Genomic DNA, 21,002 nt, shown 5'->3' with positions numbered 1-21,002 from the left:
TGTTATACTGTATGTGCGAAATGAGTTTCAATATGGTTAAGATGTAGTTTTGATGGGCCATCAGCTAACTGCCGGTGAACGAGGGGCAGGGGGGGACACGTCCTCTTAAAACTGCTTTAAATACAAATTCTGTCCGTGACATTGAAATTCTAACTACATTAAATAGACTCATTAAGGAAAAGTCAAGAGTGGAGGGGGCATGATTTTTATCTTTTATATTCATACACAATCAAAATGACTGCCTCGGTGCTTCTAGTGTTAGAGGGAAGAGTGCTGTCACTGACATCCCTTCACTCCAGGACCCATGGACCTCTGATCAACAGACTGTGGGCACGGCCGCATAGTACTGAACAGGGACATGGACTCCCGCGAGCTGTGATTGTGTTGGCTGGCCACAATTTGGGCGAAGATGCTGTGTTTTATTGCAGCGAACTCAGGGGAAGGAGCCAGTGGAACAAGAGAAAGAGAGACACTAGCAACAGACCCCATCACTCACACATCACCATCTCCCTGGGTGCCTGGGGAAGAGACCTCCACCACCACCCCAGTCACAGACCCGTTTGAGTCTGCATCCCAAATGGCACCCTATTCCCTATATAGTTCACTACTTTTGACCAGTGCCCCATGTGCCCTGGTCAAAAGTAATGCACAACGTGTATAGGGAATAGGTTGCCATTTGGGACGCAGCCGGAGTCTACACACTGCTGCACGCTAGCCTAACACCAGGCTTCACCATCAGTCCCTGCCTAGCCATGACAACCAGTGTATATTCAGGGGCATTTCAAATTGCTTTATATAAAACGGCTTTAAAACAAGTGAGCCTTGAAAAGGTTCTGGATTTCAATGAAAGACAACCTTCATGCTCTTTTTATATGCTTATTTTGGTGTCTACAACGTTGACTTTAGCCTTCACACTCATGTATTGGGTGCAGCATGGGGCAGGATAATATCCAAGCGCATTTCACATCATCTACTGGAAGAAATTGGTCTGTTGAAGGAAGCATCTCTGGGGAAATCTTAATGGATCAACTCTACTGCAGCTACTATCAAGCTGTGAAAGATTTTACTCCCCCAACATCCTCCCTCCAATCATGTCTTCTCTTCAGATGCGAGGGCTCGGGGCAGACACACACAAAGAAAGATTCCTTTTATCGCATAACGCACATCCTGCCAGACTCTATCTGTGATGCAGTAATCACCCGTATACCGTCCCACATCCCACGGAAAGGGGCCAATTCCAAACACTCTATTTACCTATTTTGTGTTTTGTGTTATCACAACAGAGTTGGGTTCGTAGATGGAATGGTGGAAGTCACATATCACGCGAGCTAGAGGGAAGATGATAGATGACATGAAAGAGCGATCTATTCTCCTCTAAAACAAGTGTCAGTAAAATGAGAAACTGCTGCTCTATCGTTTGACAAAAACGTGTACTATGAAACTGGGACCGTCTGCAAGCAGCACTGAGAGATAACGTGGTCGGGATGAACAATGACTTTCTGTCTTGACATTCAAGAAAAAAATCTACTTCAATGATAAAGTCAAATGACAGGCCAAGCATACATTCTGCGTTTAACAAGACATGTAACTGTGCCCACTTCACTATTGTAATATATAATCGGTGCCTTTGAAATGTTATCAGCATTAAATAATTCAAAGCTTCTAAAGTACAGGCACTTTGTAGCAATGACTAATACTGGCGCAATGACCTTGGTAGTGTAGTTTTTCTGCCTAATATACAAACTACTGAATCAGCTACATGTATAATCGAAATGTCAACTAAAATGACTGCATTCATTTTCTGGTATGGTGCTGGGATTGATGGGAGTTTTTATAAATGTTTTTTTTTCTGCCCTGCAGTCTTACCTGTTATAGATGTCGTCATCTTCTCCTCCCCAGCCCCAGTACTCGTTGGGGAAGCCATTGATCTTGAGAAACTGTTTTTTGCTCAGCCCGGAAACCCCGCCAAAGTACCCCGCATAAGGAAGCCTGCAAGAGAAAAGAACTGTCAAAGAATTGAGGCAGTTGTCCGTTTTGAATTTCACGACAGATCCTGGCATTTCAAAACAACAAGCCTGTCAAATATGGATACTATACTGTATTGCATTCAAGACAAGTGAAAATTAGAACAAGACATGTATTCGTGCATTTCATGTGCATAGTGTAAAAATGGAACAGTATAAACAAAATACAAGTATATTAACAATGTATTGCTTCTACAGCTAGCTCAGATAGCTTTTTTTAAGAAGTAGGGAACAATTGCATGATGTGAAGCACTCTAGTTTACGCACATAACTTAAAGCTAACAATATACTGGGCCCTGGTCAAAAGTAGTGCACTCTATAAGGAATAGGGTTCCATTTGGGACACACAGAGCCTTTCTACAAAGCCCTTCTACAGAGCCCCACTGTAATGTTCCAGTACAGTGCTGAAGGTTAGCAGTGGCATGTCGGGTCCCTGATGTCTGCCTCAGGCCAGTGGTGATTGGTGTGCGACAGGCAGCTTCATGTTTAAAGACGACAAGCACAACACTAATGAGGCCATCTGCTTTAGCAGCAGCCTTCACACAAACAGTGTGGAGAGAGAATCCTTCTGTTTGTGTGTGTGTGTGTGTGTGTGTGTGTGTGTGTGTGTGTGTGTGTGTGTGTGTGTGTGTGTGTGTGTGTGTGTGTGTGTGTGTGTGTGTGTGTGTGTGTGTGTGTGTGTGTGTGTGTGCGTGTGCGTGCGTGCGCGTGTGTGTGCGTGCGTGCATTCGTGTGTGTCTGTGTGTTTGTGTGTGTGTGTTTGTGTGTGTGTGTGTGCATGCATGTACACTACCATTCAAAAGTTTGGGGTCACTAAGAAATGTCCTTGTTTTTTAAAGAAAATCCTATTTTTGTCCATTTAAAATAACATAAAATGCATCATAAATACAGTGTAGACATTGTTAATGTTGTAAATGACTATTGTAGCTGGAAACAGCTGATATTTAATGGAATATCTACATAGGCGTACAGAGGCCCATTATCAGCAACCATCACTCCTGTGTTCCAATGGCACGATGTGTTAGCTAATCCAAGTTTATAATTTTAAAAGGCTAATTGATCATTAGAAAACCATTTTGCAATTATGTTAACACAGCTGAAAACTGTTGTATTGATTAAATAAGCAATACAACTGGCATTCTTTAGACTAGTTGAGTATCTGGAGAATCAGCATTTGTGAGTTTGATTACAGGCTCAAAATGGCCAGAAACAAAGACTTTTGTCTGAAACTCGTCAGTCAATTCTTGTTCTGAGAAATGAAGGCTATTCCATGTGAGAAATGTCCAAGAAACTGAAGATTTGGTACAATTCTATGTACTACTCCCTTCACAGAACAGCGCAAACTGGATCTAACCAGAATAGAAAGAGGAGTGGGAGGCCCCATTGCACAACTGAGTACATTAGAGTGTCTAGTTTGAGAAACAGACGCCTCACAAGAGGCTATATACAGGGGGTATTGGAACCGAGTTAATGTGCGGGAGTACAGGTTAGTCGTGGTAATCTATACATGTAGGTAGGGGTAAAGTGACTATGCATAGATAATAAACAGCGAGAAGCAGCAGTATAAAAACAAGGGCTGGGGGGGTCAATGCAAATAGTCTGGGTAGCCATTTGATTAATTGTTCAGCAGTCTTATGGCTTGGGGGTAGAAGCTGTTAAGGAGCCTTTTGGACCTAGACTTGGTGCTCCGGTACCGCTCGCTGTGCAGTAGCAGAGAGAACAGTCTATGACTTGGGTGACTGGAGTCTTTGACAATTTTTTGTGCCTTCCTCGGACACCACCTAGTATATAGGTCCTGGATAGCAGGAAGCTTGGCCCCAGTGATGTACTGGGCTATACGCACTACCCTCTGTAGCACCTTACGTCCGGATGCCGACCAGTTGACATACCAGGCGGTGATGCAACTGGTCAGAATGCTCTCAATGGTGCAGCTGTAAAACTTTTTGAGGATCTGGGCAGGTCGCAGCTGGGTTTCCCTTTGTAGTTTGTAACATTTTGCAAGCCCTGCCACATCCGACGAGCATCAGAGCCGGTGTAGTAGGATTCAATCTTAGTCTTGTATTGATGCTTTGCCTCTGATGGTTTGTCTGAGGGCATAGCAGGATTTCTTATAAGTGTCCGGATTAGTGTTCCGCTCCTTGAAAGCGGCAGCTCTAGCCTTTAGCTCGGTGCAGATGTTACCTGTAATCCATGGCTTCTGGTTGGAGTATGTACGCACAGTCACTGTGGGGACGACATCGTCAATGCACTTATTGATGAAGCCGGTGACTGAGGTGGTGTACTCCTCAAAGTCATTGAATGAATCCCAGAACATATTCCAATATATGCTAGCAAAACAGTCCTGTAGCATAGCATCTGCGTCATCTGACCACTTACGTATTGAGCGAGTCACAGGTACTTCCTGCTCTAGTTTTTGCTTGTAGGCAGGAATCAGGCGGATAGAATTATGGTCAGATTTTCCAAATAGAGTACGAGGGATAGCTTTGTATGCGTTTCTGTGTGTGGAGTATAGGTGGTCTATTGTTTTTTCCTCTCTGGTTGCACATGTGACATGCTGGTAGAAATTAGGTATCTGGAAATGTGCATGTACACTGTTGCCCATCTACTGTTGCTAGCCCCAAATCAGCTTCACTGATTTCTGCTTTCATAAAAGCCTGGGTTTTCTGAACGTGAACACTAGAAGCTTATTACCTAACATGGATTAATTGAACGTGTGGGTTCACAGCCCCAATCCAGATGTGTTGGTCATTACTGAGACGTGGTTAAGGAAGAGAGTTTTGAATACTGATGTTAACCTTTCTGGCTATAAGTTTTTTCGTCAAGACAGATCTGGTTTTAAGCATTAAACTTTCAAATAGCTCTTTGTTGACTGTTGCTGGGTGCTATTGTCCTTCATCAGTACCGGCCTGTACCCTACCTGCCCTAAGCTCTCTCCTGGTCCCTTAGACTAAGTCTGAATTTGTCCTGCTAGGTGACCTAATCTAGGACATGCTTTAACCACTGGGACATGCTTAAAGACCTAAAGCAATGGGACTCCCTAAATCTTTTCAGATTATTACCAATCACGCAAGGTATGACTCCAAACACCCAGAAAAGGCTACTCTCCGCGATGTTATCCTCACAAATAATCCTGACAGGTATCAGTCTGGTATTTTCTGTAATGACCTTAGTGATCACTGTTTTACAGCCTGTGTTCGTATTGGCAGCTCAGTGAAACGGCCTGTCCTGATTTGTCATAGATGTTTGGTAAAAAAAAAAAGAATGAGCAAGCCTTCCATCACAAAATGGCCTCTGTAAAATAATATAGAATCAATTTGATCCCCTCTGTCGAAGACGCTTTGACCTTTTTTGATATTTTCAGTGGTATTGTTATAACCCCAAGAAGTTCTGGTTAAAACGATTAAAGACCTGGAGAATAAACCCTCCACAGCTACCCATGTCCCTTAATGTTGATGATTTTATTTATTTTTTATTTTTATTTTATTTATCCGTTATTTTACCAGGTAAGTTGACTGAGAACACGTTCTCATTTGCAGCAACGACCTGGGGAATAGTTACAGGGGAGAGGAGGGGGATTAATAAACCAATTGTAAACTGGGGATTATTAGGTGACCATGATGGTTTGAGGGCCAGATTGGGAATTTAGCCAGGACACCGGGGTTAACACCCCTACTCTTACGATAAGTGCCATGGGATCTTTAATGACCTCAGAGAGTCAGGACACCCGTTTAACGTCCCATCCGAAAGACAGCACCCTACACATGATGTGGTTGTTACTGAAAAGAACCACATGCCTGAGCTCTTTAATCACCACTTCATTAAGTCAGGATTCCTATTTGACTCAACCAAGCCTCCTTGCGCATTCAACATTTACTCATCTCCCACCCCTTCTAGTGCGACTAGCCCTGATGCTCCTCCCTCTTTCCCCCTGCTACAAAGTGTCTCTCTGCAGGTGGTCACTGAGTTCAAGGTGCTAAAGGAACTCCTTAAACTTGACCCCAAAAAAACATCTGGGTCAGATGGTTTAGACCCTTTCTTCTTAAAGGTTGCTGCCCCTATCATCGCCAAGCCTATTTCTGACCTTTTTAACCTGTCTCTCCTCTCTGGGCTCCCATTGCTTGGAAGGCAGACACGGTTCATCATAAGCCTATTTCTATTTTGCCCTGTCTATCAAAAGTTTTGGGAAAACTTGTCAATAATCAACTGACTGGCTTTCTTGATGTCCATAGTATTCTCTCGGCTATGCAATCTGGTTTCCGCTCAAATTATGCATGTGTCACTGCAACCTTGAAGGTCCTCAATGATGTCACCATTGCCCTTGATTCTAAGCAATGTTGTGCTGCTATTTCTATTGACTTGGGAAAGCTTTTCACATGGTAGACCATTCCATTCTTGTGGGCCGGCTAATGAGTATTGGTGTCTCTGAGGGGTCTTTGGCCTGGTTCGCTAACTACCTATTTCAAAGAGTGCAGTGTATAAAGTCAGAACATCTGCTGTCTCAGCCACGGCCTGTCACCAAGGCGTTACCACAAGGCTCGATCCTAGGCCCCACGCTCTTCTCAATTTACATCAACAACAAAGCTCAGGCAGTAGGAAGCTACCATGTTGTGCTGCTGCCATGTGTTGCTACCATGTTGTTGTCGTGTTGTATTGCTACCATGCTGTTTTTTCATGTGTTGCAGACATGCTACGTTGTTGTCTTTAGGTCTCTCGTTATGTAGTGTTGTGTTCTCTCTCTTGTTGTGATGTGTGTTTTGTCCTATATATATATATATATATAAAGATGTATTTTTAATCCCAGCTCCCGCCCCCCTGCAGGAGGCCTTTTGCCTTTTGGTAAGCCGTCATTGTAAATAATAATAATAGTTTGTTCTTAACTGACTTGCCTAGTTAAATAAAAGGTTAAATAAAGGATAAAATAGATTTAAGTTTGTTTGCATTAAAGTCCCCGGCCACAACATTGAGCCGGGGACTGAGCATTTTCGTGTTTGCTTATGACCTTATACAGCTTGTTGAGTGCGGTCTTAGTGCCAGCATCGGTTTGTGGTGGTAAATAGACGGCTACGAAAAATAAATACCTCGAGACTACCTTAATATTAGACATTGCGTACCAGCTGTTATTGACAAAAAGACACACGACCCCACCCCTCGTCTTACCGGATGTAGCTGTACTGTCCTGCTGATGCACGGAAAACCCAGCCAACTATATATTATCCGTGTTGCTCAGCCACGACTCTGTGAAACATTAGATTTTACAGTTTTTAATGTCCCGTTGGTAGGATAGTCTTAAACGGAGCTCAGCCAGTTTATTCTCCAGTGATTGCACGTTGGCCAATAGAACAGATGGTAGAGGCAGGTTACCCACTCGCAGGCAAATTCTCACAAGGCACCCTGATCTCCACCCCCTGTATTTCCATCTTTTCTTCATGTGAAAGATGGGGATTTGGGCCTTGTCTGGGAGCAGCATTATATCCTTTGCTTAAGACTCATTAAAGCAATAGCTTTGTCCAGTTCAAGGTGAGTAATCGCTTTTCTGATATACAGAATCTCTTTTCGGTCATAAGAGATGGTAGCATCAATCTTATGCACAAAATAAGTTACAAACAATGCGGAAAAAAACACACAAAATAGCACAATTTGTTAGGAGCCCGTAAAACAGCAGCCATACCCTCCAGCGCCATTATTTAAAAAAAAAAGTATATATCATATCATGCAGCCCATACTGTATAAGTGTTGATTTCTAATTCTTTCTAGTGTTTGTATCATGCACACTAACATTGCCAAATAACTCTAAAACTATTGTATAGGACCTGTTTCAAATGATCACTTTTACGCTCAACATAGCCACTTCATATGTGCATTTGCTCCATAATGTGAAAAATATCCTTTCTATTTTATTCAGCTAAGTTCAATTATATTATTCTTAGTATACAAAATAATATAATATAAAATAATCACACCGGACTGATAACATATTTTGTCAGCTAAAAGAACAAGCCTATGGCATGACACATAGCGAGATAGCATACAGTATGACAACTCATATTCTGTTCTTCTGAAATACATTTTCTTCATATCATAATGTTTCTTTAAACCTCCCTAAAATTGACGTGGAAGCGATAGACAATTGTGTCCCCATACATTGACTCTGTAAAGGTACCCTCTGTATATAGTCTCCACATTAACTGTACAGGTACCCCCTGTATATAGTCTCCACATTGACTGTACAGGTACCCCCTGTATATAGTCTCCACATTGACTGTACAGGTACCCCCTGTATATAGTCTCCACATTGACTGTACAGGTACCCCCTGTATATAGTCTCCACATTGACTGTACAGGTACCCCCTGTATATAGTCTCCACATTGACTGTACAGGTACCCCCTGTATATAGTCTCCACATTGACTGTACAGGTACCCCCTGTATATAGTCTCCACATTGACTGTACAGGTACCCCCTGTATATAGCCTCCACATTGACTGTACAGGTACCCCCTGTATATAGCCTCCACATTGACTGTACAGGTACCCCTGTATATTGTCTCCACATTGACTGTACAGGTACCCCTGTATATAGTCTCATTGACTGTACAGGTACCCCCTGTATATAGTCTCCACATTGACTGTACAGGTACCCCCTGTATATAGTCTCCACATTGACTGTACAGGTACCCCCTGTATATAGTCTCCACATTGACTGTACAGGTACCCCCTGTATATAGCCTCCACATTGACTGTACAGGTACCCCCTGTATATAGCCTCCACATTGACTGTACAGGTACCCCCTGTATATAGCTCCGCTATTGTTATTTTACTGCTGCTCTTTAATTATTTGTTATTGTTATCTGTTACTTTTTTTGTTGGTATTTTCTTAAAACTGCATTGTTGGTTAAGGGCTTGTAATTAAGCATTTCACTGTAAGGTCTACTACACCTGTTGTATTCGGCGCATTTGACAAATACACTTTGATTTGATTTGATTAGAAAGTGACATGATTGGGTTGCCCTTTGGCCCATACACAAAGACAAACATTTTCACATCACAGTTTAATATGCAAGTTGTCTGGAATCCAATGAAAGGCAAAGTGAAAGTTCATTTCAAACCCAGTCAAAAGAACTGGAGACAGTACTTTTGCTTTTACTTTTGGTGAATTTCGCCATTATATTCAGCAAAACAGGTTGCGTCATCCTGTAAAAATAATGTGTGCAGTCCCGAAACAATGTCTTCAAACTTTTATATAAGAACTATCCATTTAAAAGCATCCACATTACCAAATCAATAAACATAAGATGCTAGGAGTTTGAAGAATATAGGCTTGAAAAACGAATAACAGATTTCACTCAGAGTAAATATACGTGTGAGTGACAGTACATAATAGAGTTGACCTACCTGAAGCCAAACTTGTCCATAGCGATGGCAAAGTGTCGTGGCTGGTCGTAACAGTGGTAGAGGTTACGGTCGTCCATAGGGATGAGGTCCACGTCGCTGAAGATGAAGCAGTCATACTCTGCATCCTTCAGGGCCTCGGTGTAGCCCACATTCAGGAGCTTGGCTCTGTTGAAGGTGTCCTCGCCAAGCTGCAAGATAACATAGAAACAACACTGGTCAGAAACTGATGGACATACTGAGATCTACTGTAGGGGGATTAAGTTACATTTGCCATAGTTCAAGCAAAAATGCTAGACTTAACATATCGGGTTCTGTAGGTGGTATTTGCAAGCCTAAATAGCAAGCTTGTGCTGATGTAACAGATCATTGTGTGTATAACACAGCATATTGACAAAGAAACATGTTGTAAAGAACCCCACAGGAAGAATGGCCCACATCAGATATCCGACAACTAAGATGAAACTATGCTACGTAAAAAATACTGCATCACAACTTGCTTCCCTTTTTTTGATAACAGAACCAATCACAGTGCCTCAGGTAAAGTAACGTATCAGTTTTAACATTTGAACTCATAATGTTGTTCAACACGTAATCCTTTGTAATCCTGTAATAACTGAGATTCAAACAAATAATCCACAGGTAAAATGTTAAGGTTACTTGTGTAACCCCTGTTCTCTGATAATAGTGAGGTGTCTCACAATGGGAATTAGCTGGATAAGCAAACAGCGTCTGTCGTAGACAGACAAATCGTGTGGCAAAGGAGGGTGGGGACCCTGCTCAATATAAGAAGAGAGGAAGAGGCTAAGCGAGAGGTTTTACTCCACCAAAAACTGGCCATGAAAATGTTTTTTGTATGAAGGTCAATGAGTGTGTCGAATTTGGTCAACAACATTTTTTATTGGTAATTTGCTACATGAGGTTTATTTGATTGAATAAAAGTTTCATAATGCTTAGGTTGTTAACGAATACACTGATATAAGTGGATGCACATGGCATTTCGGGCAACTTTTATTTAAAAACAATTATATCAGAGATGTGCCTGTTTTCATTAAGATAAGAGGACTCATCATGGATATAACACGTTTTAGCATGGACATTGCCATTGAGGGCTTCCACCATTTTAAAGTGGTCAACTGGGTGGAGATTCCTATGAGTTTGGAGCAATCAGCCAATGAAGAAGAATACAATTCTCTACTTTAAAATCAAGATAGCCTCAATGGCACTATAATGGCACAGAAACAAAGATGAGTCCTCTATCTATCTCTATGGCCTGTTGTTCACACGTGTCTGCCCTCTCATTGGCTAGAATGCTCTCACCTGATCTCGCCTCCTCCCGTCTGCCTTCATCTTTGAGGACATGTATTTCCATTGTTAGAGCGAGTGGTCACTTGACTATCGTGTCAATAAAAAATACAATCTTTGATATAAGGCTCCAGGGGCCCGCACTCTGGTCATTCATGTATATCTTCCTTGAGGTCTTGAGAGCACTCTATTGTATGGGACCAAATTCTAAACTTTCGACTACTTTAGTACAATATAAGTGAATTTATCCAAATACTTATGACTATTTTGGGGGAACTAGATATAAAGTGCTTTTATTTCTAAAAGGTAAATCAGATACGTATGAAAATACCCCACAAAAAAGTGACATTAAGTACGGCCGCCTCATATAAAACATTTGTCAAAATGCAAATGAGTATAGACACATTTAAAAAATGTAGCTTGACTGTCCAAATAAATACGGGGGGGGGGGTTGGCTTTATGCAAATCTTTATTTAAATGTTTTATTAACTGTAGCTTTTCTTCTTTATCCGAAAAACATACTGTACATCATTTAATAGTAGGAGACTAAAACAATCTGTTTCAAAAAGTTTCTCATTCCACTTCCTGCCGGGGAGATGATGCATTCTGCATCCTCTGGTTCCAATCAATACTTATGTTAATTTGAATATTTTCAAAGGCACCAAGAAGAGAACATTAGAGACTTCAAAATGTGGCTTTATCAGACCAACGAAGACAGATAAGGTAATATATCTATAAAAAAAACAAATTGCCTTTTTTCTCTCCAGTTGGTGAGCTCATTAAACATTATTGGAGTCATTTTTATTGCTTTAATAAGATGTGTTCCGCCTGAACCATCAGGCATCTCTAGCAAATGGAGCTGTACATCTTGTGTAATCACACGGCTGTGAAGAAAGTTCACATCCATAATAGGGATGATATGTTGACAACTACACACCCACCATTACAACACCACAGAATAAGAGAGCTGGTGTTAGGATGATAGGATTAGGAGACATGGGTTTCAAACAGATGATTTGAGAAGTTGAATGGGACCTGCTAAGTAAGAGGTCTCATCCATCAGCACAACAGAAATTGGAAGACATTATTCTGGGTTATTCTTGAAATATTCATCCTCCATGCCTGTCAGCTTCAGGATGGAAAAGATTTTGACATTAGGCTAATTATTGTGTTTTAAACTTCACCAAGAGTTATGTCTGCTCTGTGTTGCCAATCTACAACAAGACAGTATCCTTCCAAGCATGATGTCAAAGGATTCCACAACCACTTCCGTCATCATGAAGTGCTTTGAGAGACTAGTCAAGGACCATATCCCCTCCACCCTACCTGACACGCCTCTTCAACCTCAGGAGGCTGAAGAAATTCAGCTTGTCACCAAAAGCATTCACAAACTTTTACAGATGCACAATCGAGAGCATCCTGCCGGGTCCTGCCTGGCATCCTGCCTGGTATGGCAACTGCTCCGCCCACAACCGTAAGGCTCTCCAGAGGGTAGTGGGGTCTGCACAACGCATCACCAGGGGCAAACTACCTGCCCTCCAGTACACCTACACCACCCGATGTCACAGGAAGGCCAAAAAGATCATCAAGGACAACAACCACCTGAGCCACTGCCTATTTACACCGCTATCATCCAGAAGGAGAGGTCAGTACAGGTCCATCAAAGCTGGGACCAAGAGACTGAAAAACAGCTTCTATCTCAAGGCCATCAGACTGTTAAACAACCATCACTAACATTGAGTGGCTGCTGCCAACATACTGACTCATCTCTAGCCACTTTAATAATGACAAAATTGATGTATCACTAGCTACTTTAAACAATGCCACTTTATTTCATGTTTACATACCCTACATTACTCATCTCATATGTATATACTGTACTCTATACCATCTAATGCATCTTGCCTATGCTGTTTGGCCATCGCTCATTCATATATTTGTATGTACATATTCTTATTCATTCCTTTACACTTGTGTGTATAAGATAGTTGTTGTGAAATTGTTAGGTTCGATTACTTGTTAGATATTACTGCACGGTCGGAACTAGAAACACAAGCATTTTGCTACACTCGCATTAACATCTGCTAACCATGTGTATGTGACAAATAAAATTGGATTTGATCTTTCCCTAATATCTTACCCTGCCTGCTCCTCATATCCCTGGTGTCTCATCTCTCTGGCAGCTATCACAGTTCTGCCAATCTTCCTGTAAATGGCCTGTGAGAGGCAATTAACCCCATTATCTTTATCTGATAATCAACAGGATAACTCATCAGGGCTCTCCTTCTATAGCGCCACTGTGTTGCCACGCCGACGCCATCCGGAATCCCCCAGCTGGCTGACCGACCGCAGTCAAGCTCAGACGTACCTGGGCAGTTGCTATGGAGACAGATTAGGAGCAACGCTTAGACCCAGCGCTGCCTGGCTCATCCTGAGTGATTGTATTCAGCGTTGTCGGATGGACTGCCTTGTGTCGAGTTTATCAGTCCCCAGCAGACTGACCCTATCACCCACTGCTGTTATCAACGCAGGGTGAGGGAGGCCACTAGTGAGAACTAAACTAGATTGAGTGCTGACTGTCTGTGTGTCTGTGAGTGTGTCTGTGTAGGGGGGTGGGTCTGTGTGTGTGTGTGTGCAGCACAGGCCGGTGGGGCACCTTAATTGGGGCTCATAGTAATGGCTGGAAAGGAATAATTGGAATGGTATCAAATACATGTGTTTGATACCATTCCGTTAACTCCATTCCAGCCATTACTATGAGCCGTCCTCCCCTCAGCAGCAACTTGTGGTGTCTGTTCGTGTGTTATTTAGGGGGGTGCATGTGTGTGTAAGGAAACAAGTAGCATAATAAGGTGAAGCATCAGATAAAACTCTGTTTTCAGATGATACCGGAGCTCCAAGTCTAAGCCATAAGACTGCTAAACAGAGAATCAAATGGCTACCCGTACTATTTGCATTGCCCCCCTTTTTTATGATGCTGCTACTGGCTGTTTATCATCTATGCATCATCACTTTACACCTATGTACACATTACCTGAATTACCTCAACTAACATGTACCCCCGTACATTGACGCGGTACCGGTACCCCCTGTATATAGCCTTGTTATTGTAATTGTTTTGTGTTACTTTAAATTTTATTTGTTTAATCAAAAATTTCAAAAGAGTGTCTCTCCCTTTGAAGAGGGGGATGACCGCGGCAGCTTTCCAATCTTTGGGGATCTCAGACAATGCAAAAGAGGGGTTGAACAGGCAAGTAATAGGGGTTGCAACAATTGCGGCTGATAATTTTAGAAAGGGAGGCCCCAGATTGTCTAGCCCAGCTGATTTGTAGGGATATAGATTTTGCAGCTTTTTCAGAACATCAGCTGTCTGGATTTGGGTGAAGGAGAGGCGGTGGGGGGCATGGGCAAGTTGCTGCAGGGTGCAGTGCTGTTGGCCGGGTTAGGGGTAGCCACGTGGAAAGCATGGCCAGCCATAGAAAAATTATTATTGTAGATTTATCGGTGGTGACAGTGTTTCCTAACCTCAGTGCAGTGGCCAGCTGGGAGGAAGTGCTCTTGTTCTCCGTGGATGGACCTTTGGGAATTAGTGCTACAGGATGCAATTTTCTGTTTGAAAAAGCTAGCCTTAGCTTTCCTAACTGACTGTGTTGGTTCCTGACTTCCCTGAAAAGTTGCATATCGCGGAGGCTATTCAATGCTAATGCAGAACTAGATGTCTAGTTGGCTAGATGTCCTTTAGGTGGTGGACCATTCTTGATTCGCACGGGAAACTGTTAATCCAGCAGCATTGCAGTTCTTGTCTGGCACCTACTACCATACCCTGTTTAAAGGCACTTAAATATTTTGTCTTGCCCATTCACTCTCTGAATGGCACACATGCACAATCCATGTCTCAATTTTCTTAAGACTTAAAGATCCTTATTTAATCCATCTCCTCCCTTCATCTACACTGATTGAATTGATGAAGTGACATCAATAAGGGATCATAGCTTTCACCTGGATTCACCTGGTCAGTCTGTCATGGAAAGAACATGTTTTGTACACTCAGTGTACAGTAGAGAAACTAGTACTGGGACATTCCTACATAAGAGTCAGTATCAAATGGCTTGACATACTGTAGCATTCAAACCTCGCAGTTCATCGTACAAAACATAAAACATGCATTAAAGAGACTGTGGCTGTGTACTGTGCAGGACTGCACACTGATAAACAAGCAAACTGTAGAATTGTGTGACATGACAGCATACACCAAGTACACAAAAAATCAGAAACACCTGCTCTTTCCATGACCAGATGGATCCAGGTGAAAGCTATGATCTCTTATTAATGGCACTTGCTAAATCCAATGCAATCAGTGTAGATGAAGGGGATGAGATCGGTTAAAGGATTTTTAAGGATGGAGACATTTGAGACATGGATTTTGTATGTGTGCTATTCAGACGGTGAATGGGCAAGACAAAAGATTTAAGTGCCTTTGAACGGGGTACGGTAGTAGGTGCCAGGCGCACCAGTTTGTGTCAAGAACTGCAGCACTGCTGGGTTTTTCAAGCTCAACAGTTTCCCGTGTGTAACAAGAACAATCCACCACCCAAATGACATCCAGCTAACTTGACACAACAGTGGGAAGCATTGTTGTCAACATGGGCCTGCATCCCTGTGGAATGCTTTTGACATCTTGTAGAGTCCATGCCCTGACGAATTTAGGCTGCTCTGAGGGCAAAAGGGGTGCAACTCAATATTAGGAAGGTGTTTGTAATGTTTGGTATACTCATAGTAGGTCATATCAAATCACATTTTATTTGTCACATTGTAACGAGTGCGCTGAGAGTCGGGAAGCAAGTACAGGGAGTGAGTGAGTGTATTAGGGTAGCCTAGTGGTTAGAGCATTGGATTAGTAACCGAAAGGTTGCAAGTTCAAATCCCTGAGCTGACAAGGTACAAAATCTGTCGTTCTGCCCCTGAACAGGCAGTTAACCCACTGTTCCTAGGCCGTCATTGAAAATAAGAATTTGTTCTTAACTGACTTGCCTGGTTAAATAAAAATAAACAAACAAAACATGAATCAGCATCAATAACACCTGAGGAAAGAACCAAGGGGACTGACAGATATAGGGAAGATAATCAAGGAGATGATGGAGTCCAGGTGAGTGTCATGAGGCGCTGGTGCGCTTGACGATGGTGAAAGGTGTGCGGGATAATCAGCAGCCTGATGACCTAGAGGCTGGAGAGGGAGTATACGTGATACACATGCACCAAAAACAACAGGTGTAGACTTTACCATAAAACGCTTACTTACAAGCCCTTTCTAACGATGTCAGGAAAATAAAATCTAATCTTATTTGTCACATGCGCCAAATACAACAGGACCTTACAGTGAAATGCTTACTTCAAGCCCTTAACCAACAGTGCTTTAAGAATTTCTGAAAAAATGTAAATAAGTGTTAAGTAAAAAATAGATAAGTGCAAAATAGAAAATAAAAGTAACAAATAATTCAACAGCAGCAGTACAATAACAAGCGAGGCTATATAAAGGTGTTTCCGGTACAAAGTACATGTGCGGGGGCACCGGTTAGTCAAGGTAATTGAGGTAATATGTACAGTGGCTTGCAAAAGTATTCACCCCCTAGGACATTTTTCTTATTTTGTTGCCTTACAACCTGGAATTTAAAATAATTTTGGGGGGGGTTGTATCATTTTATTTACACAACATGACTACCACTTTGAAGATGGAAAATATTTTTTATTGTGAAGCAAACAAGAAATAACACAAAAAAAACAGAAATGTTGAGCGTGCATAACCATACCACAGATTCTCAATTGGATTGATGTCTGGACTTTGACTAGGCCATTCCAAGACATTAAAATGTTTCCACTTAAATCGCTTGAGTGTTGCTTTAGCAGTATGCTTAGGGTCACTGTCCTGCTGGAAGGTGAATCTCCGTCCCAGTCTCAAATCTCTAGAAGACTGAAACAGGTTTCCCTCAAGACATTCCCTGTATTTAGTGCCATCCATCATTCCTTCAAATCTGACCCGTTTCCTAGTCCCTGCCGATGAAAAACATCCCCACAGCAGGATGCTGCCACCACCATGCTTGGTGTTGTTGATGGTGTTCTCGGGGTGATGGGAGGTGTTGGATTTGTGCCAGACATAGTGTTTTCCTTGATGGCCAAAAAGCTCTGTTTTAGTCTCATCTGACCAGAATACCTTCTTCCATATGTTTGGGGGGTCTCCCGCATGCCTTTTGGTGAACACCAAACGTGTTTGCTTAATTTTTTCTTCAAGCAATGGCTTTTTTCTGGCCACTCTTCCATAAAGCCCAGCTCTGTGGAGTGTACTGCTTAAAGTGGTCCTATGGACAGATACTCTGATCTCAGCTGTGGAGCTTTGCAGCTCCTTCAGGGTTATCTTTGGTCTCTTTGTTGCCTCTCTGATTAATGCCCTCCTTGCCAGGTCTGTGAGATGTGGTGGGCGGCCCTCTCTTGGCAGGTTTGTTGTGATGCCATATTCTTTTCATTTTTTAATAATGGATTTAATGGTGCTCCGTGGGATGTTCAAAGATTCAGATATGTTTTTTTATAACCCAACTCTGATCTGTAAGTCTCCACAACTTTGTCCCTGACCTGTTTGGAGATTTCCTTGGTCTTCATGGTGCCACTTGCTTGGTGGTGCCCCTTGCTTAGTGGTGTTGCAGACTCTGGGGCCTTTCGGAACAGGTGTATCTATACTGAGATCATGTGACACTTAAATAAAGACTGTGTACAATCTAACTTATTATGTGACTTCTGAAGGTAATTGGTTGCACCAGAGCTTAGTTAGTGGCTTCATAGCAAAGGGGGTGAATACATTTTTTAAATTTCACTTCACTAATTTGGATTATTTTGTGTATGTCCATTACATGAAATCCAAATAAAAATCTATTTAAATTACAGGTTGTAACACAACAAAATAGGAAAAACGCCAAGGGGGATGAATACTTTTGCAAGGCACTGTAAGTAGAATGTGACTATGCATAGATTATAAACAGAGAGTAGCAGCAGCATAAAAGAGGGGTCTGGGTAGCCCTTCGATTAGCTGTTCAGGAGTCTTATGGCTTGGGGACCTCGACTTGCCGCTCCGGTACCGCTTGCCGTGCGGTGACTTGGGTGGCTGGAGTCTTTGATAATTTTTAGGGCCTTCCTCTAACATTGCCTGATATAGAGGTCCTAGATGGCAGGAAGCTTGGAGCCAGTGATGTACTGGGCCGTACGCACTATGCTCTGTAGTGCCTTGTGGTCAGAGGCCGAGCAGTTGCCGTACCAGGCAGTGATGCAACCAGTAAGGATGCTTTCGATGGTGCAGCTGTAGAGCCTTTTGAGGATCTGAGGACCCATGCCAAATCCTTTCAGTCTCCTGAGGGGGAATAGGCGTTTTCATGCCCTCTTCACGACTGTCTTGGTGTGTTTGGACCATAATAGTTTGTTGGTGATGTCGACACCAAGGAACTTGAAGCTCTCAACCTGTTCCACTACAGCCCTGTCGATGAGAATGGGGGCGTGCTCGGTCCTACTTTTTCTGTAGTCCACAATAATCTCCTTTGTGTTGATCACGTTGAGGGAGAGGTTGTTGTCCTGGCACCATACGACCAGGTCTCTGACCTCCTCTCTATAGGCTGTCTCATCGTTGTCAGTGATCAGGCCTACCACTGTTGTGTCATCGGCAAACTTGATGATGGTATTGGAGTCGTGCCTGGCCGTACAGTCATGAGTGAACAGGGAGTACAGAAGGGGACTGAGCACGCACCCCTGAGGGGTGCCCGTGTTGAGGATCAGCATGGCAAATGTGTTGTTACCTACCCTTACCACCTGGGGGCGGCCCATCAGGAAGTCCAGAATCTAGTTTCAGAGGGAGGTGTTAAGTCCCAGGGTCCATAAGATAGGTTTGATGGCATGTGTCACTGAGATCAGCACACATCTCTAGTCATCCAGGCAGTGACAGGACTGTCCTTCAATCCCTGTGTGGTTCTCAAATGGCTTCTGCCTACATGTCCTGAAATTACACTGAGACCAGTAGCACTCAGGCCATGGGGAACAGGTGGAAACTGCCACATCGCAAAGCCAGGAGTCACAGGAGTCAGATGAGCCAAATGATCACGGCGGTGGAAAGAGATAATGTACTTGACCACTCCCAACAGGTTGACAGGCTGAGCCAAGATGTTCTAACTTGTTGCATTATTAGGAGGATGTCCCATGTTAACCGAGCCAGAACAAGATGCCTGTGGTTGAGTCTGGTCGTGGGTGATGCTTGGCTGAGTGTTGATGGCTTCAAAATGTATTTGTATTAGGAGCAATGGGGCACCAGCTGCCTCCTAATAATACTGATTGAGGCACCTCCAATCCCCGTCACTGTGAGTTATACCCGTGTTCTTTTGAGTTGCTGCTAAGAGAATAAGGTTGTGCCCCAAATGGCATTCTATGACCCTATTCCCTATATAATGCACACCTTTTGACCAGGGCCTACAAAGGTATTAAAGGGCATATTGTTAAACCTAAGTTGGGGCGCAACCTAAGTTCATTACTAGGCTTAGACTGTTTAAGCATGCGCAACAAGCCTCGCTAATTTGATTCCGATGCATCTGTCCGGATGCATCAAGCATGAATAGCATGCAAAGACCGCTTATTCTCCCATGTACTTTTAGGTAGACTCTCCACATGCGAGCATGCCACAAAACATTTGGAAATATCATACCAACATTCCACAAAGGACCCACATTTTTCCCTGGTGTATTATTGGTATAGGCTACAAGAGAGATATTAAATTAAATAAACCACTTTCCTAAATCAGCAAATAATTCATTTCTTGGTTTTAGGTATGTGTGACAACCTTACTAGAGTCTACCCTAGCTTTATTGACCTCTGATAGTCAATGGAACATGAAAAGGCTTCACCCTCATCAGAGAAACCAGCTAACATCCCCTTTGAGAACGAATTAAAGTATACTGTAGATGTAACATTATTGTCATCACATACGTATACCATTTCATTACCAACAGCAACATGATACATTGACTAAAGTATCATGAAAGAGCATATTATACTCTTTGGGAAGCGAGAGAGTGAAAAGTACATTATCACATAGATTGATGCTTTTTTGCACGGCATTGTTGATTAATTAATTAATTCATTCTGTATACTTCCAGCCCTTCTTTGGACACTGTGTTAACTAACTTCCAGACGAGCTTCAACGCCATACAACTTTCCTTCCGTGGCCTCCAACTGCTCTTAAATGCAAGTAAAACTAAATTCATGCTCTTCAACAGATCGCTACCAGCACCTGCCCGCCTGTCCAGTATCACTACTCTGGACGGTTCTGACTTAGAATATGTGGACATCTACAAATACCTAGGTGTCTGGTTGGACTGTAAACTCTCCTTCCAGACTCACATTAAGCATCTCCAATCCAAAATTAAATCTAGAATCGTCTTCCTATTTTGCAACAAAGCATCATTCATTCATGTTGCCAAACATACCATCGTAAAACTGACTATTCTACCGATCCTTGACTTCGGCAATGTCATTTACAAAATAGCCTCCAACACTCTACTCAGCAAATTGGATGCAGTCTATCACAGTGCCATCCATTTTGTCACCAAAGCCCCATTTACTACCCACCACTGCGACCTGTATGCTCTCGTTGGCTGGCACTTGCTTCATATTCGTCGCCAAACCCACTGGCTCCAGGTCATCTATAAGTCTTTGCTAGATAAAGCCCGGCCTTATCTCAGCTCACTGGTAACCATAGCAGCACCCACCCATAGCACGCACTCCAGCAGGCATATCTCACTGGTCACCCCCAAAGCCAATTCCTACTTTGGCTGCCTTTCCTTCCAGTTCTCTGCTACCAATGACTGGAACGAATTGAATTGCAAAAATCACTGAAGTTGGAGACTCATATCTTCCTCACTAACTTTAAGCACCAGCTGTCAGAGCAGCTCACAGATCACTGCACCTGTACATAGCCCATCTGTAAATAGCCCATCCAACTACCTCATCCAGATTTTTATCCTTTGCACCCCAGTATTTCTACTTGCACATTCATCTTCTGCACATCTATCACTCCAGTGTTTAATTGCTAAATTGTAATTATTTCACCACTATGGCCTATTTATTGCCTTACCTCCTTACCTCATTTGCACACACTGTATATAGACTTTTTTATATTGTATTATTGACTGTATGTTTGTTTATTCCATGTGTAACTCTGTGTTGTTGGTTGTGTCACACTGCTTTGCTTTATCTTGGCCAT

The 21,002-nt window shown here is 42.7% G+C and overlaps 1 protein-coding gene across 2 annotated transcripts in view; it reads right to left on the bottom strand.

The window, feature by feature from the left end:
* Window positions 1-21,002, bottom strand: part of LOC118394654 (beta-1,4-galactosyltransferase 2-like) — a 141,529-nt gene that overhangs the window by 18,826 nt on the left and 101,701 nt on the right. For both annotated transcript variants that reach the window (XM_035788089.2, XM_035788090.2), the window contains exons 4-5: window positions 9,416-9,603; window positions 1,867-1,989 (exon numbers count right to left, since the gene is read on the bottom strand). In XM_035788089.2, the coding sequence (XP_035643982.1) occupies window positions 1,867-1,989; window positions 9,416-9,603 (311 nt within the window). The remainder of the gene's footprint in view (window positions 1-1,866; window positions 1,990-9,415; window positions 9,604-21,002) is intronic.

This window comes from Oncorhynchus keta, chromosome 15 (genome assembly GCF_023373465.1).
Source record: "Oncorhynchus keta strain PuntledgeMale-10-30-2019 chromosome 15, Oket_V2, whole genome shotgun sequence".
In the NCBI taxonomy this organism is placed as follows: Eukaryota; Metazoa; Chordata; class Actinopteri; order Salmoniformes; family Salmonidae; genus Oncorhynchus; species Oncorhynchus keta.
The sequence above is the reverse complement of the archived record's forward strand: the minus strand, read 5'-3'. Positions and strand labels throughout refer to the sequence as shown.